This window comes from Lagopus muta, chromosome 1 (assembly GCF_023343835.1).
Source record: "Lagopus muta isolate bLagMut1 chromosome 1, bLagMut1 primary, whole genome shotgun sequence".
Classification (NCBI taxonomy): domain Eukaryota; kingdom Metazoa; phylum Chordata; class Aves; order Galliformes; family Phasianidae; genus Lagopus; species Lagopus muta.
This window is the reverse complement of record NC_064433.1, coordinates 171,585,169-171,603,559: the sequence shown is the minus strand read 5'-3', so window position 1 is coordinate 171,603,559 and position 18,391 is coordinate 171,585,169. Positions and strand designations below refer to the sequence as shown.

General features: G+C 36.1%; 1 protein-coding gene across 10 annotated transcripts in view; it reads left to right on the top strand.

Annotated features, from left to right (window-relative positions):
- Nucleotides 1–18,391, top strand: part of NBEA (neurobeachin) — a 458,626-nt gene that overhangs the window by 66,460 nt on the left and 373,775 nt on the right. For all 10 annotated transcript variants that reach the window (XM_048948371.1, XM_048948342.1, XM_048948328.1 and 7 more), the window contains exons 2-4: nucleotides 9,950–10,181; nucleotides 16,363–16,463; nucleotides 16,714–16,809. In XM_048948371.1, the coding sequence (XP_048804328.1) occupies nucleotides 9,950–10,181; nucleotides 16,363–16,463; nucleotides 16,714–16,809 (429 nt within the window). The remainder of the gene's footprint in view (nucleotides 1–9,949; nucleotides 10,182–16,362; nucleotides 16,464–16,713; nucleotides 16,810–18,391) is intronic.

The following is an 18,391-nucleotide window of genomic DNA, read 5'->3' as shown; positions in this document are numbered from 1 at the left end:
CACTGCGCTCAGCAGTGTAACAAAGACATGGATGTTTTGGACTGATTCAAAAGGAAAGTCTCAAGGATGATCAAAAGGCTGGAACACCTGTCCTATGACAATAGCTGAGATAGTTCTTGTAATAATTTTTACTTTCATGTTTGTATCCCAAGAAAGCTAACGTCATGGAGGGGATAACAATGACAGCAGGATGTTGATAAGTAAATACAAAGTTAATCTTCATTGCTTACAGTCATTGTTCTTTTGTAATTTATGTTATCTTTTAGACATTGAAAATACATTTTTTATTTCTCTTCATACCTGAGGAAAAAAAATGTGAGGAAAACCATAGGTATTTCAAAACTGCTTACTGACAGAAAATGAGGAAGTGCAGTGAAGCTGGAGCACAAGTCTTACAGGAAGCAGCTGAGGAAACAGGGATTTTTCAGTCTGGAGAAGAGGAGGCTCAGGGGAGACCTTACTGCTCTCCACAAATGCCTGAAAGGAGGTTGTGGTGAGATGGGGTTGACCTCTTCTCCTAGGTGATGGTAATAGGCTCACAGAGGATATTAGGAAAAATATCTTCTCAGAAAGAGTGATCAGGCCCTGGAGCAGACTGCCCAGGTCTCTAGTGGAGTCAGCATCTGTGGAGGTGTTCAAGAAATGCGTAAATGTGGCACTGAGGGCTTGCTAACTGAGGTTAGCAAGCATGGTGGGAGTGGATTGATGGTTGGGCTAGATGAATTTAGAGGTCTTTTCCAGCCTTAATCATGATTCTGTGATGGTATGAGATGTTTTCCCTGTGTAATAGTGGTGGTACATGCAGACTTCTAAAAAAATGGGCAATAAGCAATGCTTTATACAATATTTAGCAGTGTTGTAGGTTTGGTAGAATTCAGCAGGTTATACTCGAAGTTAGTTGAGATCATAGTCTTCTTCAAAAACTATTCATGCCATATGATTATGGCTTGACAGTGTGTAATTTACAGTTTTTCCTTCAGTAGCATATTAAGACCACTTACACAAGATTTATTTGAGTGTTGATCAGTGGGCAAAGCTCTCTGTATGAAGTAAATGTAAGGGCAGAAGCCCAAATTTTCAGACAATGGTGAGCTGATCTGCACTAGTTGCTCACTCACTCCCTGCCCCTCCACCAGTGCAATGAGGGAGAGAATCAGAAGACCCTACAATTTCATTTGAGAACATTACATGATATGCTATAGAATATTGCTTTGGTTGTTTGGTATCATCTGTCGTAGCTGTGTCCCCTCTTTCCCACCTCCACGGTGTTTGCTGAGGAGGCTGTGAGAAACAAAGAGGGGGGACCTGATTTGTGAGAGCCCATCATAGCAATAGATAGAACATCCATATGTTATTAGGACTTTTTTAGTCACAAATCTAAAACAATTCTGTTTGTGCTTCCATGATGCAAATTAACTCCATTTTTTTTTCAGACTCAAATCTATGTTCCCCTTCACTGAAAGAAAACTGAAGAAATTAAAAGGCAACGCTAGAACAATATTCTGCCTGCATAATAACGTGCTTATGTTCAAAGAACCAGAAGTGATACTGAATGCGTTACTTCATTCATATTTTATCTGCAGATATAAAGGAAACTTGGAAATAGATTTTTTTTTCCTCAGAGTACTTTAAAGTTGTCAATAAACTAATTAGATAGTACTCATTTAGCAGCACACTGCTGTGGCATACTATACATTATTCAGAATAAACATTTTTGAATCTAGAATGAATGAAGGCACCTTTAAAAAGAGCACAGTAATGTGGCAAAGGACATGCTGCTTAGCAATTCATGTGCTGTCATTTGGTTATAAACCATACTATGAGCACACTGGTTGAGATTAATCTAGCATAACTTTAGATGTGTCTGTTTGGACTAGCTCTCCTTTTATAGTCAGTGAAAACTACTACATTGCCATGGTAAGAATTGTTTGATCCTAATATTGCATCTAAATTCAATGAGAGAATCACTTCTCAGATTCACCTTTCATATTCCACTGATGGTAAAAAGAGCTTTGAAAATTCACTTCAATCACAACAGCCTTGTGCAGCGCTACAGGCCTGGGACGGAGTGCCTGGAAGACTGTGAGGTGGTAAAGGCTCTGGAGGTGTTAGTTGACAGTTGGCTGAACATGAGCCAATAGAGTGCCCAGGTGGCAAAGAAGGCCAGCAGCATCCTGGCTTGCATCAAAAGTACTGTAGCCAGTGGGAGCAGGGAGATCATCCCTTTGTACTCAGCGATGGTGAGGCTGCACCTCATGTACTGTGTTCAAGTTTTGTGCCTCTCACAACAAGAAAGACACTGAGCGTGTCCAGAGAAGGGCAGTGAAGCTGTGAGGGGTCTGGAGCACAAGTCTAATGGGGAGCAGCTGAGGGAACTGGGATTGTTCAATCTGGAGAAGAGGAGGCTCTGGGGAAACATTTTCATTCTCGACAATGCCTGGAAGGATGTTGTGGCGAGGCAGGGGTCGCCTTCTTCTCAGAAATGGTGATGAGGCATTGGAACAGGATGCCCAGGGAAGTGGTGGAGTCACCATAACTGGAGATGTTTAAGGGAAATGTAGATGCATTATTAGGGACGTGGCTTAGTGGGCAGTACTGGTGGTAGGTGAACAGTTGAGCTGGATGATCTTGGAGGTCTTTTCTATCCTTTATGATTCTATAGTTCAGATTTCTAAAGAACTCTGACTGTTAACACATTTTATATGTATGTATGTGTATATGTGTGTGACCAGCACATGCATTGGTCGCTGAGAACTTTCATTTAGCATTCTAAGCACTTTTACATGAAGAAATCTTCATTCATGCACTTGAAGAATAATCCTTACAAAATCCCTGAATCAATTCAATAGAAATTAAATGTTTTAGCTAATGACGTGAAAATAATAGTTTTCTGTTCTGCCTGGGACCACCATCTCTTTTGTCACTAATGTGTTTCAGTGCTTGAAATGGAGCCCTATCTTTATAAAAGAAGAAGCAGTAGCAATCTGACTGTATTATGAACTCACTGGTGATTACAAAGTCAATGAAATAATGTCTTTGTAGAAAAAATGTTCCAGTTTGAACTAGTATTATTCTGGAATTTTATGTGATGACCGTTGTTAACAAAGGTAGAAAGATTACTAGTTTTCTCTTTTTATGGTGAATTAAGTTAGAATTTTAAGAGATTACCACTGCTATCCCAGCTGGTTATTTCTGTCCTTTTCCCTTGGAAATTTATTCCAAACCCAGACAACTGTTTTGTAATGCTCAAGAGATATATGAACATTACGGAATGGAAGAGAATTAATGAATTTGTTTCAGTGTTTGTTTTCAAACTGATTATCTCCTGTACTTGCAAGGCAAAGTTGATTACCATAATCATACACACATATATTTAAACCTAAAGTGGTTCTCAGAAGTAGCCGAAAACACATGAGAATGCTTGTCATATTGTCTATGTTCTGGTTATTCTTGGCTTTAGAAAACATAGAGCAAATGTGGTCGCAGTTAATTAGGAGAGGGAAGAATGGAGTGCCTTGGTATAAATCTGACCTGGATGTTCTAGAACTGTAGTAATGATACCATTGTGATAGTTTAATTCTTTGATGGCATTGGCTGCCTGGTTTAATGGAATTTATATTCTTCGTTTTGGATTAAATGAACAAAGATAGCAATCTAGTATGAAGGAAGCTAGAAAGATGTGCTACTTTGATGGCAGTGAACAGCAAATTTAGAGATGGAAATGTTTAGATATATGCTAAGATACTTTACTCTTGACTGCTATATAAAGAATAAATCTGTGTTAATGTAGGTGAAAAAAAAAGATGTGTTAAAAACTTGCTTTTGTTGCTGATAACTGCAAATCTATTTCACTTTAGTTCAGACAAAAATGAAACTGAAAAACTATCTTTGCTTACTTGAAAATGTTTTCAAATTAAATACAAGACACAAACCATAGAATCATAGGATGGGTTAGGTTGGAGGGGATCTTAGAGTAGTTCCAACCCATCAGCTGCCACCCACCAACACAGGCTTCCCAGGGCCTCATCCAACTTGGCCTTGAACATCTCCAGGGATGGTGCATCTACAGCTCCTCTGGGCAGCCTGTGCCAGTGCCTCACCACCTTTTAAGTGATTTTTTTTTCTTTTTCCTAACGTCTAACCTGAATCTCTCCTCTTTTAGTTTAAAGCCATTCCCACTTCTCTTTGCTATCATACTCTGTAAAAAGTTGGTCCTCCTCCTCTTGGTAAGCTCACTTCAATTGATGGAAGGCTGCAGTGAGATCTCTCAGGAGCTTTCTCTTCTCCAAGCTAAACAAACCCAAATTCCTTAACCTTTCTTCACAGGAGAGGTGCTCCAGTCCTCTGATCACCTTCATGGCCCTTCTCTGGATCCACTTTAACTGGTTCACATCCTTGTGTACTGAGGCCCCAGTACTCCAGATGAGAATTCACAAGGGCAGAGAAGAGGGGGACAATCCCCTCCCTCTCCCTGCTGGCCACCTATCTGCATTTAGCAGGCAGCCACTGCTGGCTTATGTCCCGCTTTTCGTCCATTAAGACTCCAAAGTCCTTGCACAGGTCCATTACGTCAGTTGTCTTTCCTTTATCCACCAGTGCTGTCACTCCAAGAAGTCCCAGATGGCTATAGACTGCATCCTTGAATTCATCATTTCAACTAACATGATGTTTGAGGAAACAAAAAGCTGTTTAGGAGGTTTTATTAGCTAATGGCAATTTTCAGCTGTACAGATTAGTAATTCTTTAGGTAGCAAATCAAAGAAGGATTAGAAAGATACGTGAAATGCTCAAATTAACAGAAAAATGCAGTTTAGATACCATGAAAATCCTTCCAAAATTTGAGTGCAGAACATGGGAAAGTAGGCTATTTTGAGAAATTTGTGATGTTTTATGTATTGGCATGAATATAAGTGCAAAGAAAAATGTTTTAATTAGTATTCCTGTTGTTCAAATTTTGACATTTTATTGTTTTGGCTTTTTTTGTGTGTGTGTATTTGTTCTACTGAGCCATTTTCTTTAGCACAATGCACTCAGTGCTTTTGTTTTAACTGTAGCAATATCAAATGCCTCTATAAACGTTTTCTTGCATCTCATGTAATTATTAGGATTCTTGTATTTGACTTTTTTTCCTCTTTTTATCCCCACTACACATGAATTTGTGTTGAAAACCTCTGTATCCCCAGGGGTTTGGTTTTGATAAAATCATGCTAGAATAACTTCTGACCTATACTTTGAATTTTCATTCAGAATTGCTATGATACTGATGCTTCATTTGTATATTTCTTCAAATATTGTCATATTTCCTATCCTCTGTTTATTTGATATTTTTTTTTCTAGTTTGGCAGCTATCTGTAGTGTTTTTGTTTCAATCTATTCTTCAGATCTTGAAGAATCTGATTTTGAAGAATTCTGATTTTTCAAACTGTGTAAATATCCTAGATGTTCAAGCACATATTTTACTCTGCTTCTTAATTTATCTGAATGTATTGTCAGATATATGTAGACAATTTCTGTATTTTGAGGAACTATTTAACCTTTGTTCTAGCCAAATGGGGGTAAAAGAGCAGCCTAAGCTCTGTATAGATGCGGAAGCTCATGAATAAACACTTTTTTTTTGCATATTGCATATTGTAATGAATGGGAGAAGCTTGCTGAGGAATGGCGACAGCATTCAGAAGAATGGAGAATGAGTAATGCAGCTGCCTTTGAGGATGGTGGCGTGGGTTTAAATTCTTGGAGCAATTTGCAAGGCGTATCAACCTGTCATTTTAAACAACCGTAGGATAGAGAAGATAGCCTAATTTGCAATAGCTGCTAGTTCAGTACTTTGTGAGGGGCTATGTTGTTGGCCATATTCATCTAGCTTGAAACTGGAGTGTGAAATTAGTTTGCTTCTTCGTTTATTACAGCTTTGCTGTGAAAGATGCAGAATAGTTTAAAAGCAGTGTGTGACCTTGGCAAAGTACATGCAATAAATCAAGATACTTAATCACAGTGAAAGCATAGTCTTTACTGAATATTAAATTGTCATTTGAAGACTGCAAAGTAAGACTGAATGTTTGATGTAACAAAAAGATTGTATTTAATCTATAAGATATAGAAAGGGAACTGATTTATGGTGTAATGTACCAGCTACTGTGACAATATGCTTGTATTCATACTGTACTCTAGCTGAAATCTGTCTTAGAACAGAAGCCTTCTGCATGTTGTGTTAAAAATAAGCTATTTGACAGCAGTAAGATTTAACTCTTTATATGTGGTATTGCAGTCAGAATTGTACCCAAGTTATAAAGTTGCAAGCTCATTATAAATTTTTCCAGTTACTGACAGTCTTTAATGTCACTTAGTTGGTTAAAGTACTACCCATACTGGCGCCAAGCTCTTTTCTGGATGATAATAGTGAATTTCAGAGTCATATGGTAAATGTAGGGAAAATTATAAAAATACAAAGTGGTACTAGTTTGCATTTACTAATGTTGAACTATTATTACCTAAGTGCTCGTTGTCATAAAAATAACTTTTCAGCTCTTTATAGTTGGTGTCTTTAAACAGCATTAAATGATTTTTTGGTTCTGCAGCAAACTTGGCCCTTTTATTAGTATCAACACCTGTTACTACCTTGTTATACTGCTGTTAGTCCTCTGATAACTTCCCTATCTTGTAAAGATTGTTTGCTTATTCCTCCTCTTTTCTTACTGTCTTTTCCTGGGGAAATGCAGGTATTGAATTTTTTTCTTTTTTTCTTTTTTTTTTTAATTGTGGATGTTCTATTTCTTTTTCTTGGCTGAAATATGTATTTTTCACATTTTAAAGCAGAGTCTTATACTACTTCTTGAACATTGGTCATTTAATCATAGTCTTTTATTTGCCTATTCTTACTTCATTTTTTTATAGATTTTCTTAGTCATCTTAAAATTTTCTCTGTGGTGACTGTTAACATTTTTAATCTATGTTTATTATTGTGACTACATCTTTAAGAAAAGCTAAAACTTTATATATATATATATTTTTCCCCACAACTTTTAGTTGGTTAATTAATTTGTTTCAATTTTTAAGGAAGTTGATTTTAATTAAAAAAGTGATCATTTTTAGTGCTCTGAATAGACTTTAACCGTTGAGTGAAATGAGGTACATTTTCATGTGCTTTGTACTGAAATAAGCAGTCATTCTGATGACAAATGGGCAAATACAGTCTGTGGTCCTGTAGAACACTTCTCTTGAAGCCAGTTTTAGCAACATTCAGTTTATTTTTGACACAGATTCTCTGAGATGTTTTAAATTCATAGACATCTTGTTTTTAACAGAAGCAACAACATAATTCAGACTGATTTAGCTTTGACATCACTTCAGATTAATAATGAGCTCTATTTCAGTGTTGTAAAGCTTATATATTAGTATATTAATCTAGCAAGAAAATACAGCCTGAATTATTTTCATAGAAACTTAGAATGGTTTGGGTTGGAAGGGACCTTCAAGATCGTCTGGTTCTGACCTCCCTGCTGCTGGCAGGGACATCTCTCACCATCCCAGGCTGCCCAGGGCCCCATTCAGCCTGGCTTTGAACACCTCCAGGCATGGGGCACCCACAGCTGCTTTGGGCAGCTGTGCCACTGCCTCACAACCCTCGTAGTGAAGAGTTTCCTTTCCTAGCGTCTAACCTAAACCCTCCTTCTTTTAAAACCCTCTTGTTCTGTCACTACATTTCTGATAAATAATCCCTTTGCAGCTTTCCTGTATGTCCAGCATCAGGTACTAGAAGGCTGCAGTGAGTTCTCCTCAGAGCCTTCTGTTCTTCAGACCCAACAAGCCCAGCTTATTCAGCCTTTCTTTGTAGGAGAGGTGCTCCAGCCCTCTGATCATCTTTGTGGCCTCCTTTGGACTTAATCCAACAATTCCATGTATTTCCTTTGCTAGGGGCTCCAACCACATGTGGGATTTCATGAGGGCAGAGTAGAGGGGCAGGATCACCTCCCTCTCCGTGCTGATATGAAGATCACCTGGTCCAACCCCCTGCTCAAATGGGACCACCTAGAGCAGATTGCCCGGCTCTGAGTCCAGATGATTTTATCTCCCAGGATGGAGACTCCACATTTGCTTATCCTAGATTCCCTGCATGGAAAGATAAATAAATTGACACTTCCACTTTTGAGGCCCTGGAGCATGTCCAGCAGCAAAGCTGGTAAAGGATCTGGAGCACAAGTCTTATAGGGAGCAGCTGAGGAAACTGGGGACTGTTCAGTCCGGAGAAGAGGAGGCTCAGGGGAGACATAATTGCTCTGTACAACTGATGATGAGAAGCATGAGTGAGGGTAGAAGCCAAAGCTAATCCTTAGTTGTATTAATTTTCTGAAAAGCAGAACTGAAAGAAGACTGAAAATTTTGATAGCTTCAACTATCAGAAAAGGGTTTACATATCATTTCATATTGCTTCATACTTGGAGTTTAATTTGAAAATAATACAAACTGCTTTTAAATAAGCGATGAAATAGCCTTGTATTAAAAATCACTATTGAGATTGTGTACTTGGAGATGAATTCTTTGAATTTCTTTAATTTAAAATATTATTGCAGTTTTAATTATATACCTTCCTGGAACAGACAGAAAAGATTATCTTACAATTATTTTAGAATTAATTTAATTTGTTCTTTTGCCTTTCTGAATTAGATAATGTTATTTGCACTTACTGAAATTCAACACTGGTACTTTCAAAATTCAACAGTCATACTAGGATAAAGTAGGGTAAGACACTGGCTTTTTATACTTCAAAACTGAATAATGTTTCTACCGTTAAAGACCATTATTTTTTAAGCTAAGTTTTATATACATTTCAGTAAGATATTCTGAGATAATATATTTAAAATTACACAAGTGGCTAATGGTTTGGAATTGATGACATGGTGAATTCAGTTGTCCAAAGACATACTTGGTCTTGACTATGTTTTTTGCAAATTTTTGCCTACTGCATTTATTTTTCCTCCTAACATGTGCCCTCTAGTTGTGCTGTTTAATTAGAATTCAGGACAGTGTGGAATGTTCCAGGTAGACAGACATCAGGCTGCAGTTTTGTCAGTATTGCTGTTAAATTGTTCTTTATCGGAGTGCTTGTTCCTCTCCCAGTGCCATCTCTCCTTGCATCAGCAGCAGGTTCACGTGGCCACATCATGAATTGTCCTGTGGTATAATTAGCAAGCTTTCCATCGTTCCTTTAGTCCAGAACAGTTCCCTGATTCTTGTTCTGCACATGACAGGAGGGAGACTTAGATGTTATAATGGAAAGAGCAGTAAAGTCTTGAAAACAAGTAAATGTAAATGTTATGTTATATCAAGTGGAAATATAGCTAAGTTATTTTCAGTGACTTTTTACTTCTGAGTAGATAGTTGTCTCTTAACAGAACTATGGGAAAGCCTCCGTTTCTCTTTAGGTTTTCGGTTTCTGTAGCTTCTGCCTTGCATCACTCTGGGCAAGGCTGCTGTTTCAGTTACTTTACATTAAGGAATATTTCATGTATTTTCTGACTGCATGTCATGAAAGTGTTGTATTCATCTCTGTGACAGAAAGGAAGGTAATATATGTTTGCTAGTGGTGGGTAGATTTTGTACAAGGTATGTTTTGTGTGGTGTGATTGTCAGTTTGCTGTGAAATCAAATTGACATAACTCACAGCTGATGGTATCTGTGAGTTTCTCTGTCAAAATTACCTCCCTCATAGAATCATAGAATATCCTGAGTTGGAAGGGGCCCACAAAGATTGTTGAGCCCAACTCCTGGCTCCACATGGGACCACCCAAAACTCAAACCATGTTTCTATGAGTGTTGTCTAAATGCTTCTTGAACTCTGACAGACTCGGTGCTATTACTATCAAAAACAAAATTCACTGTTGGGGACATTGCAGGTATGAAAGACATTCAAGCTATCACGTTGTAACACTGTTCTCATTTTCTTTTGTAGCTGGTTGGTGGTGAATTTGATCTGGAGATGAACTTTATAATCCAGGATGCAGAGAGCATTACGTGCATGTCAGAGCTTTTGGAGCACTGTGATGTAACGTGCCAAGCTGAAATTTGGAGTATGTTCACAGCAATTCTACGTAAAAGTGTCCGTAATTTACAGACTAGCACAGAAGTTGGCTTAATTGAACAGGTACTGCTGAAGATGAGTACTGTGGACGACATGATAGCAGGTATAAATCACCAACTGATGAAATAATCCTTACTGTCAACTTTTTGTGTGTATAGAGGGTTTGTGGATGTTCTGTTTCTTACTGAAAGTAATGTTTTGATTAGTACCTCCACTGAATCAGGTTTTTTATCAATTTCAGAAAAAAATGAAGACAAGAATATATATTCATAGTTTAAAATATATGTAGATGCTGTCTAAAATGATTGCCTATTTATTCTTTTGAAAAGATAGTATTTAGTGATAAAATAAAGCAGTCTAAATATAACCAAAAACAGAATCTGTTAAACTTTCAAGATAATCTCTTAATTCTGATGTACATTGATCATTTTGAATTATTAAGATACTTAGAGTGGTAAGCCACATGTGACAGCATATAAAATTAAGATTAGCTTTAAATGCTGGACATTTGGATTTTATTAATTTATTTCTGTGTGATCACACAGCTAAATCATCAGTCAGCTGTGATTGTTTTCAAAAGCCTGTAATATTTTTACTGTTTAAAAAAATTACACCATTTACTCACTGAAAATAGATGATGAAATTCTTTCACAGACAAGGTTTTTAGATTACTTTTGAAGGAGTTTGTTATTGTATACTACATTCTCTGAGTAGTAGAGTCCTGAATGATTTAGTTAGAGGAGTAGGTTTTGTTATCAAGTTTAAACATGATAACTAAGAGCTATATGTGATTAGTATTTATGTACTCCTTATTTTTCCTGGGGGGAAACTTAAGCACTTCCTAAAGTATGAAGGTGATTCTTCATTCTTATGTACATTTGGATTGATAGCAGGGTACTTAAGTTGTGAGGCATTTTTGAAAGATTGGAGATTTGTCTGCCGTAATTCTAACTCTTAAGATTTTAGTTGATGATCTGATTCCTGACAGATATATAGGCTTTGTGGAACAAAAAAAACAACAAGGACTGCAGACCAGAAACAAGAAGAGAATAACAGCAGCAGGATTATTCAGGAATGCTTTTGTCTTTGGCTTTTTTCAGTAAAAAGGTGTATGTAGTAATAAGTATTCAAAAAAGCTCTAATTGTATTTCAGAGTCTTACAAATGTATGTGGAAAGGCTAAAATCAGAAGAAGTGTTATGTTAACTATTGTACTGTGAGATTCAGAGCGATGTATGATCATTAGATTCGTGGACTAATGCTTTGTTTCCAGGACTGGTATATACGTATGAAGGGAAAGATAATATTTATTTCTAATTAACTATAAGGCATCACTTGATGAACATAGGCCTTCCTGTCTTCAAGTTCTATCACTGTTTTGTTCTTGGAAATCAGTAATTATACTAACAAAAATTCTTCAGGTCCCCTAAATAATACTTCTGTATATGGCATACATACCTCTGATGATGTCCTTATTGGAGACAAATTATTCAAATTGCTAAGCTTTCTATAGATGTCACAGATCAAGAGAGTATGGGATCTATCTTCCAGGAACACCTGGAAATTGAAAAATGCTCTCAATTTGCAATTAATATAAATCAGGGGTAATACCTTGATAAAGGAATTTCATCAAGCCTCTTTCCCATTAATTTTTTTTTTTTTTCTGACAGTTGTCACACAATATTTCAGAAAGACTTTCCGTAGAAGAAGCACGAATAAGCTTTCCCTGCTGAAAACTCACGTAGATGAGGAGAGCACGTATTTAGTTTAAAAACAGAACTGAAAATTGAAATTCTTATGACTTACTAGTTCTGGAATGTGTATCTGCAAGCCTTGTACATGTTATGAAATTAACAGAGATTTAGGAGAACACCACACTGTTGGTTCTTTGAGAACTTTAAATAGATGAGTATGGGTTTTCTGAGAAATTTACTGAGAAAGATGAGAGAAAAAAACCCAAATTTCTATTTTAATTTTATCTTGTTATTTCTGGGAACTCAGCACAATAATGAATGGCAACTTTGGCAATAAAACGGAAGCAGTAAATATGGTCATCTAATAAGCAGTCAGGTAGCAGTCACTTGATGACAAAATGCTAACACATTGATGTATTTTTTAATCTGTTCTTAATCTAATATGCATATGCCGAAATCATGGTCAATAATTGTAGAGCAGTTTGGCCCCAGATGTTTCTATGAACTTTCCATACTTTGAGGATAAAGTATGAAATTCTCTGGAAAAATAATTTTTAACACTGACAAAGTATGTTCTGAACATACTTTAGCATTCGTTAGTTTCCATCCCAGTGTTTTGCAGTTGGCTTTTATCATCTGCAAAAGGTGAAGATTGTTTCGTTGTATTTTTTGTTTTTTTTTTTTGTTCTGCAGGCTTTTTCTTTGATTTTTAGGTCATCTCCTTCTTTCTGAAATGCTGTATAGATTGAACCTCTATAGGGTCTGAACATACCTGAGACAGGTATTGACTGTTATGTTCTGACAGTGAGAGCAGTCTTTGAGGACCAGTCTAAGGCTGAAGCTAGTGTCCTCTGACCTTATGAAAGTAAGAGAGGCAAATAAACATATACCCAATCTTTTGCAGTGAGAGAAACTTGGTTGTCCATTCAGATGAAGACTGTCAGACTATGAGACTTCTCAGTGCTTTAAATATCTCACTTCTTGAGATTCTGCAGATTCTGTGGTCAAGAATAAAAGCTTAATCAGTGCCAATTGGTATCCAAATGGATTAATTGCTATTTGGATTGTAATTTGTTTTCCAGAAGTATCACCTATCACAATTCATCTGTACACTATGATAATCTGTTATACTAAGATAGGGGCTGATCAGACACTTTATCAATCTTTAGGCAGAAGATTATGGAAATATTCACTTAGGTGATTGGCAGACTTTTTTATTAACAGCTGCCCAGGAGTTCTCTCTTTTCTTTCTGCTTGATGAATAGTGATGCAGATATTCTGTTCCAAGAGACTCCTTGGTATAAGAGATAACATATCTCTAGTAACTTCAGAGATGTCTGAAAAGTGAACATAACCCTACCTCATACTCAGTGGATGTGTCTCCCTTGAGCCCCATTTTATTTTCTGCAGTTCTGTTGTGATGCTTTAAGTATTTGTTTTGGAATATCTGGATCAAAATTCTTAACTATTGAAACAGTTCCTGATTTCTAAGCAAAAATGTTAGCTTTGAACTGTCCTGACCTTAGCAGGCTATTAACAATCATTTATCTTCCAACTGGATCCACAAAAGAAGAAGAAATTCACAAAAGAAGAATATTCTTGCATTCTCTATTGCCAGTCTGTAGAACTACATCTGCTTCACAACTAGAGCTAAAATTCTCTGTTTCATGGCTGCCTGTTGCCTAACATTTAAGGAGGCATGAAGTAGTTTTCCTGAAGTCGCATTCCCAATGCTGTTCCACACATCTTCTAAAGTTAATGCTCATCATCCAGTGAGATATATTCTGTTTACTTGAGAGACAGGCAGGCTCTTTTGCCATTTTATTTTCGAATGAAATGATTGAATTAAGCATTTCTTCAAAGCTTTTGATGAATTGGTAAAGCATATATAAACTGCTTAGCATGAAAGTATTCAGAAAACGCCAGTAAAAAAAAAAAAAACTGTTTCATTCTGTGCATTTTTCAAATGCTGTACAAATGAGAAAGTGTCTGTTTTCTCCTTCTGGACTTTCTTATTTCTGAAATGAGATCACAGATACCAGTTTTATATGCAATCATATTTAACATTACAGAAAATGATGAAAATGTTAAAAACAAAGAGGGAGATTATGGTGTTTTGTAGCACTGTTCATTTACAGATGAGCAGACTATTATGATTATAAACCAGGGGTGGACTGACTATTTTCAGTGAGATTTTAATACGTATGAATAAAGTTTTGTAGTAATAGTGCAGGCTTTTTTATATTTGGTTACACCAAAGCAAAAAACAGCCCCTCTTCAGAGGTGTGTAAGGGAAAATGTTGCCTGATGTATTTAGTTGCTTAAGTACACTGACTTCCATAGGTGTTCCTTCCATTATCTGCAGTTGTTACCTCAGCATGCTTCAATCTTTCTGGTCTTTGTTTTACTGAAGAATACAATGTTAGGGAATTTATACTTATGTATCTCCCTAAATGTTTTATTCATTCTTAGTAACTATGGACTGCTAATGCCTGTGGGGTATTAATATCTTGAGAAGAAATAAGACATTTTCTGTGCCCTAAGGTAGTCCAGGACTTTAACGATGAAGCAACATAACGCGTGTTCAGTGATTTTAAAAGTCTGTCAGTCGTTCCTGTGCTTGATTGTATTGCTCTTGTCATCATCTGTGGTAGAGGATTTTTTTAACGGTCTTCTAATTTTCATCAAACATTTTTTGCTTCTACACGAGACGTTATAAAGAAAGCAAAAATTGAAGTAGCTTGATTTAAAACACAGACTAAGACTTGGGAAGAGGGAAATTCTCAGCTGAAGATTGGTATTCACTCATGCTGATTTCCCTTTCTGAGTTGTCAGTGTTACTGTTCTCAGTTTCTGCTCACGTACAACATGTGCGATCACTGCCAGCTTCATGTTGCATGGTAGTGACTGAATGGTGAAGGGGGCAGATGGCTTTAGGTACTAGAGGACGAGCTGGGTACATATGACCTGTTTTCTTCGCTGTGTTTTGCTTTCCTTCAGGAAATTCTATCACGATTATAACCTACCACTAATTTTAAAAGGAATATTAATTAAACTCCCAAACAAACTGTTTGGAGAAAGGAATAAAAACATGATTGAGCTTTAATATTCGGGAAATAGTCTGATTTTTATGGTGAAAATTACTGTGAGTTACAGTGTTTTTGTGTTTTGTCTTCTTGTTTTGCTTTTCCTGACATGCAAATTTAATGCATCAGTGAACAGCTTAGTATGTCCCCTGTGAATTGAATGCCTTTTGTACTGAAGACCAGAGACTGGTTTCATAGTGGAAGAAGCTAATAGATAGTGATAGCTTTACACAAAAACATATATGTGGGGATTTGCAGAGAAAATTTGTTTAAAAACAAGATATCATCCTAGAGAATTAATATTTTTTAATGCTACTATTTGTTAGCAGGTCTAAGACTCATTCTTTCACTGATGAACAAAGAGAACATGCATACTTATAAAGAAGTTACAAGCTTGATCATGTCTTTTGAAGGGTCTATAGGGAGAATGTTCTGATTGTTGAGCATTGAAGAAATTAGATTTTTAATGCTGATTCTATTTTGTCGTAGCTTTTTGTTTTGAAATGTCTGTACTTCAGTTTGATCTCTGAGTTAATTTCTTGTGATACATCTGCAAAGATGTGCAATTTGTTTTTCCTTCTAGTAAAGGCAATAGTAATTTCTTGTAGTGCTGTTTATTTCAGAAGAAAATGCAGAGCATAGGCAAAATCCATCGTCCCACAAACTAACAAATTTTTAAAATGAAATTCTGTGTTTTAAAACAAAGTTCCAACAACTAGCGAAAGTTTTATACCTGATTTTACCTGAAAGGCAAGCTATGTAATGCTATTATTTAAAATTTCATGGATTTTGAGGTGTTTTAGTGAAAGATATATTACATAGACTTTAAGAATTTTGATGACTTCTTTTTATTTTGGTCTTGTTTTTTCTCACTGATTTTCATTTTATTGTTGCTGATGGTGGGTTATTTGGTTGGTTGGTTCTGGCTTTTCATTTTGGTAAAAATTGGAAGCATTTTCACTGCAGCAAAGCTGTGTGAAGCATAAAAATTCTCTGAATAATGCACTTAACAGTAAAGTATTAAACATAAAGTACTTCAGTGAAAAAATAATTTCAAACACCTTTTAGATTATAAGTGTTCGAAAAATACTAACTTCAGAGGAATGAAGAAACCTTTATCCCAAAAGTTTACAATAGAAATGAACAAGCAATAAGTTTATAATGTATGATGAATGATACAGAAGAGGAAGAATTAATCTTCTTAAATATAGTAGATGCTTTGTTCGTAAGTGTGATGCAACATCTGAAACTGCATATGTAAATTTATTTTTAACATTAATCAACGATAGTATGAAATCCTTTGTAAAATATTTAAAGCCACTAAGTTGATTTTTAGAAGTTGTGAATACATTTACTTTTAAAGGTATTAACTTCTTCATTAAGTTGATTTTTAGAAATTGTGAATACATTTACTTTTAAAGGTATTAACTTCTTCAGCTTTTTTTTTTTTTTTCTGTCAAAACAATGAAATTCAGAGTTCAGAATAACTTTATTTTCCTTTGAAGATCTTCTAGTTGATATGTTGGGGGTTCTTGCCAGCTACAGCATCACTGTCAAAGAGTTGAAGCTTTTGTTCAGCATGCTTCGAGGCGAAAATGGAATCTGGGTAAGCTGTGATCAGATAAAGCATTAAGTGTCATTCCATTAGAGACTGAAGTTAACATAAATTGTCTCCTGGGACATATAAACTTGAATATTTTTTTTCATCCTGATTGAACATATGTTTATGAAGTACTTTAGCTAACTACTATAGAGTTAATTTGCTGTGTTGTTTGAAAACTGTCCAGTTTCCATTGTAGCCTAACGAATATAAAACTGTCTGTATTTACTCCAGTGCAATTTTCTTGTTTTCACAGCCAAGACACGCGGTTAAATTGTTATCAGTCCTTAATCAGATGCCACAGAGACATGGGCCTGATACCTTTTTCAACTTCCCTGGCTGTAGTGCTGCAGTAAGTTTTCAACCAAAATAGTACAATTTGAGGAACAAATAAATTGCATCTTCCTTGCATTTCCTGTATTTTGCCTTCGGAAATTTGTGCAAGGGAAACAGAGGAAGTACATACCTGAATACCACAGACTTTGCTTTAGGTTTGCAAGATAGTTGTACTGTTGAAATGGTACACTTACGAGAATTGGAATGTCATACACCAGATTTTTGACATGGGAAATTGCCATTAAAGTGAAAATTTGCAATTCCTAAGAATAGCATTTGTTTTGAATAATGTAATGTGTTGAATAACGTACTATGTTACATAAATCTGGGCCTTGAGGAAAATGTGGAGTTCATAGTGACAGCTAAGTCAGAAATTTTATTGTATCTTTTTCAAGTTTCAGAAAAACAAAAACAAACAAAAAAACAAAAAAACCTCCACAAAAATCTAAATGTTGTATACAGATTATAAATATACTTATTAAGGCAGTGCAAATGTTAAAAAAAGAGAACTCCAGATTTGAGGTTCAATACATTCTGGTATGGAGTGGAAGTCATTCTGTGCCTTCATTCCTAAGGATGAGGGGTGATAACAGATTCTCTTGGACTGTTGCAAATGCATTTCCTCAACTTAAATCTTAAACCACCACCTCTTCTTTGTCAGTACAGCCGTTGGTATAGTGGATTACATCAGCGAAATAAACTGGTTGAAAATAACTTTTTCACCCAGCCTATTTTTGGCTAAAATACTTCCTTGATCTTGTTCAATATTTGTCTGCATAAACAGATGTACCACCAAAGTGCATAGAATGCACTATGTGAGGATTTAGTAGTTGAGCTTTGAAAGAGAGCATTTCATTTGCTACTACTAAGTTAAAACCATTGTTAATCTCTACCAAATGTAAATGCAGCAGGAAGATTGCTGTTACAAAATATGAATGTCTACTGTGACATACACTGCTGTGACATTTCTGGGCTTCCGAGGCAAATCATGATGAAATGTTTGTCTTAAATTTGATTTTCACTTAGATCTTCAGAAAAAGTTTTGCAGAAAAATTTCAAATATGTATGCCTGTCTAAAAACGTGCAGCAATTTGCATCAGTTACTGGGAGTCACATGTAAAATTGAAATGTGCAGTAAGCGTTCCCCTTTCCTTGGCCATGATCTTACTTCATATATGTACTACTCATCATTGATTGTGCACCTGGAAATCATTAAATACAAGTTTCAATTTTACATTTCTTGAGTAGTCCATGTTGTATTGCACTATGAAGAGAGAGGATTCATTCTCTGAAGTGAACTGCAGACAACTGCTTCTAAAATCACTTGTTAGAGCTGAGGTAGAACCAAGTTCTGCACTGAATTGAGTTTTTCAGTTGTAATGCACATTGGTGACATCAGTATAGTACTGATGCAGAGTAACTGCATAATATTTACCTGGTGATAAATATCTTTAAAATTGGATGCATTCTCCACCTATACCCAAGACTTCATCTGCAGTATGTGAAGGTCGAAAAGTCAGTTGTACCAATACTGAACTACTTGTGAGAGCTCCCTTACCGTTGCAAATGAAGGGTTCTTCCTAGTGCTAGATGTATGT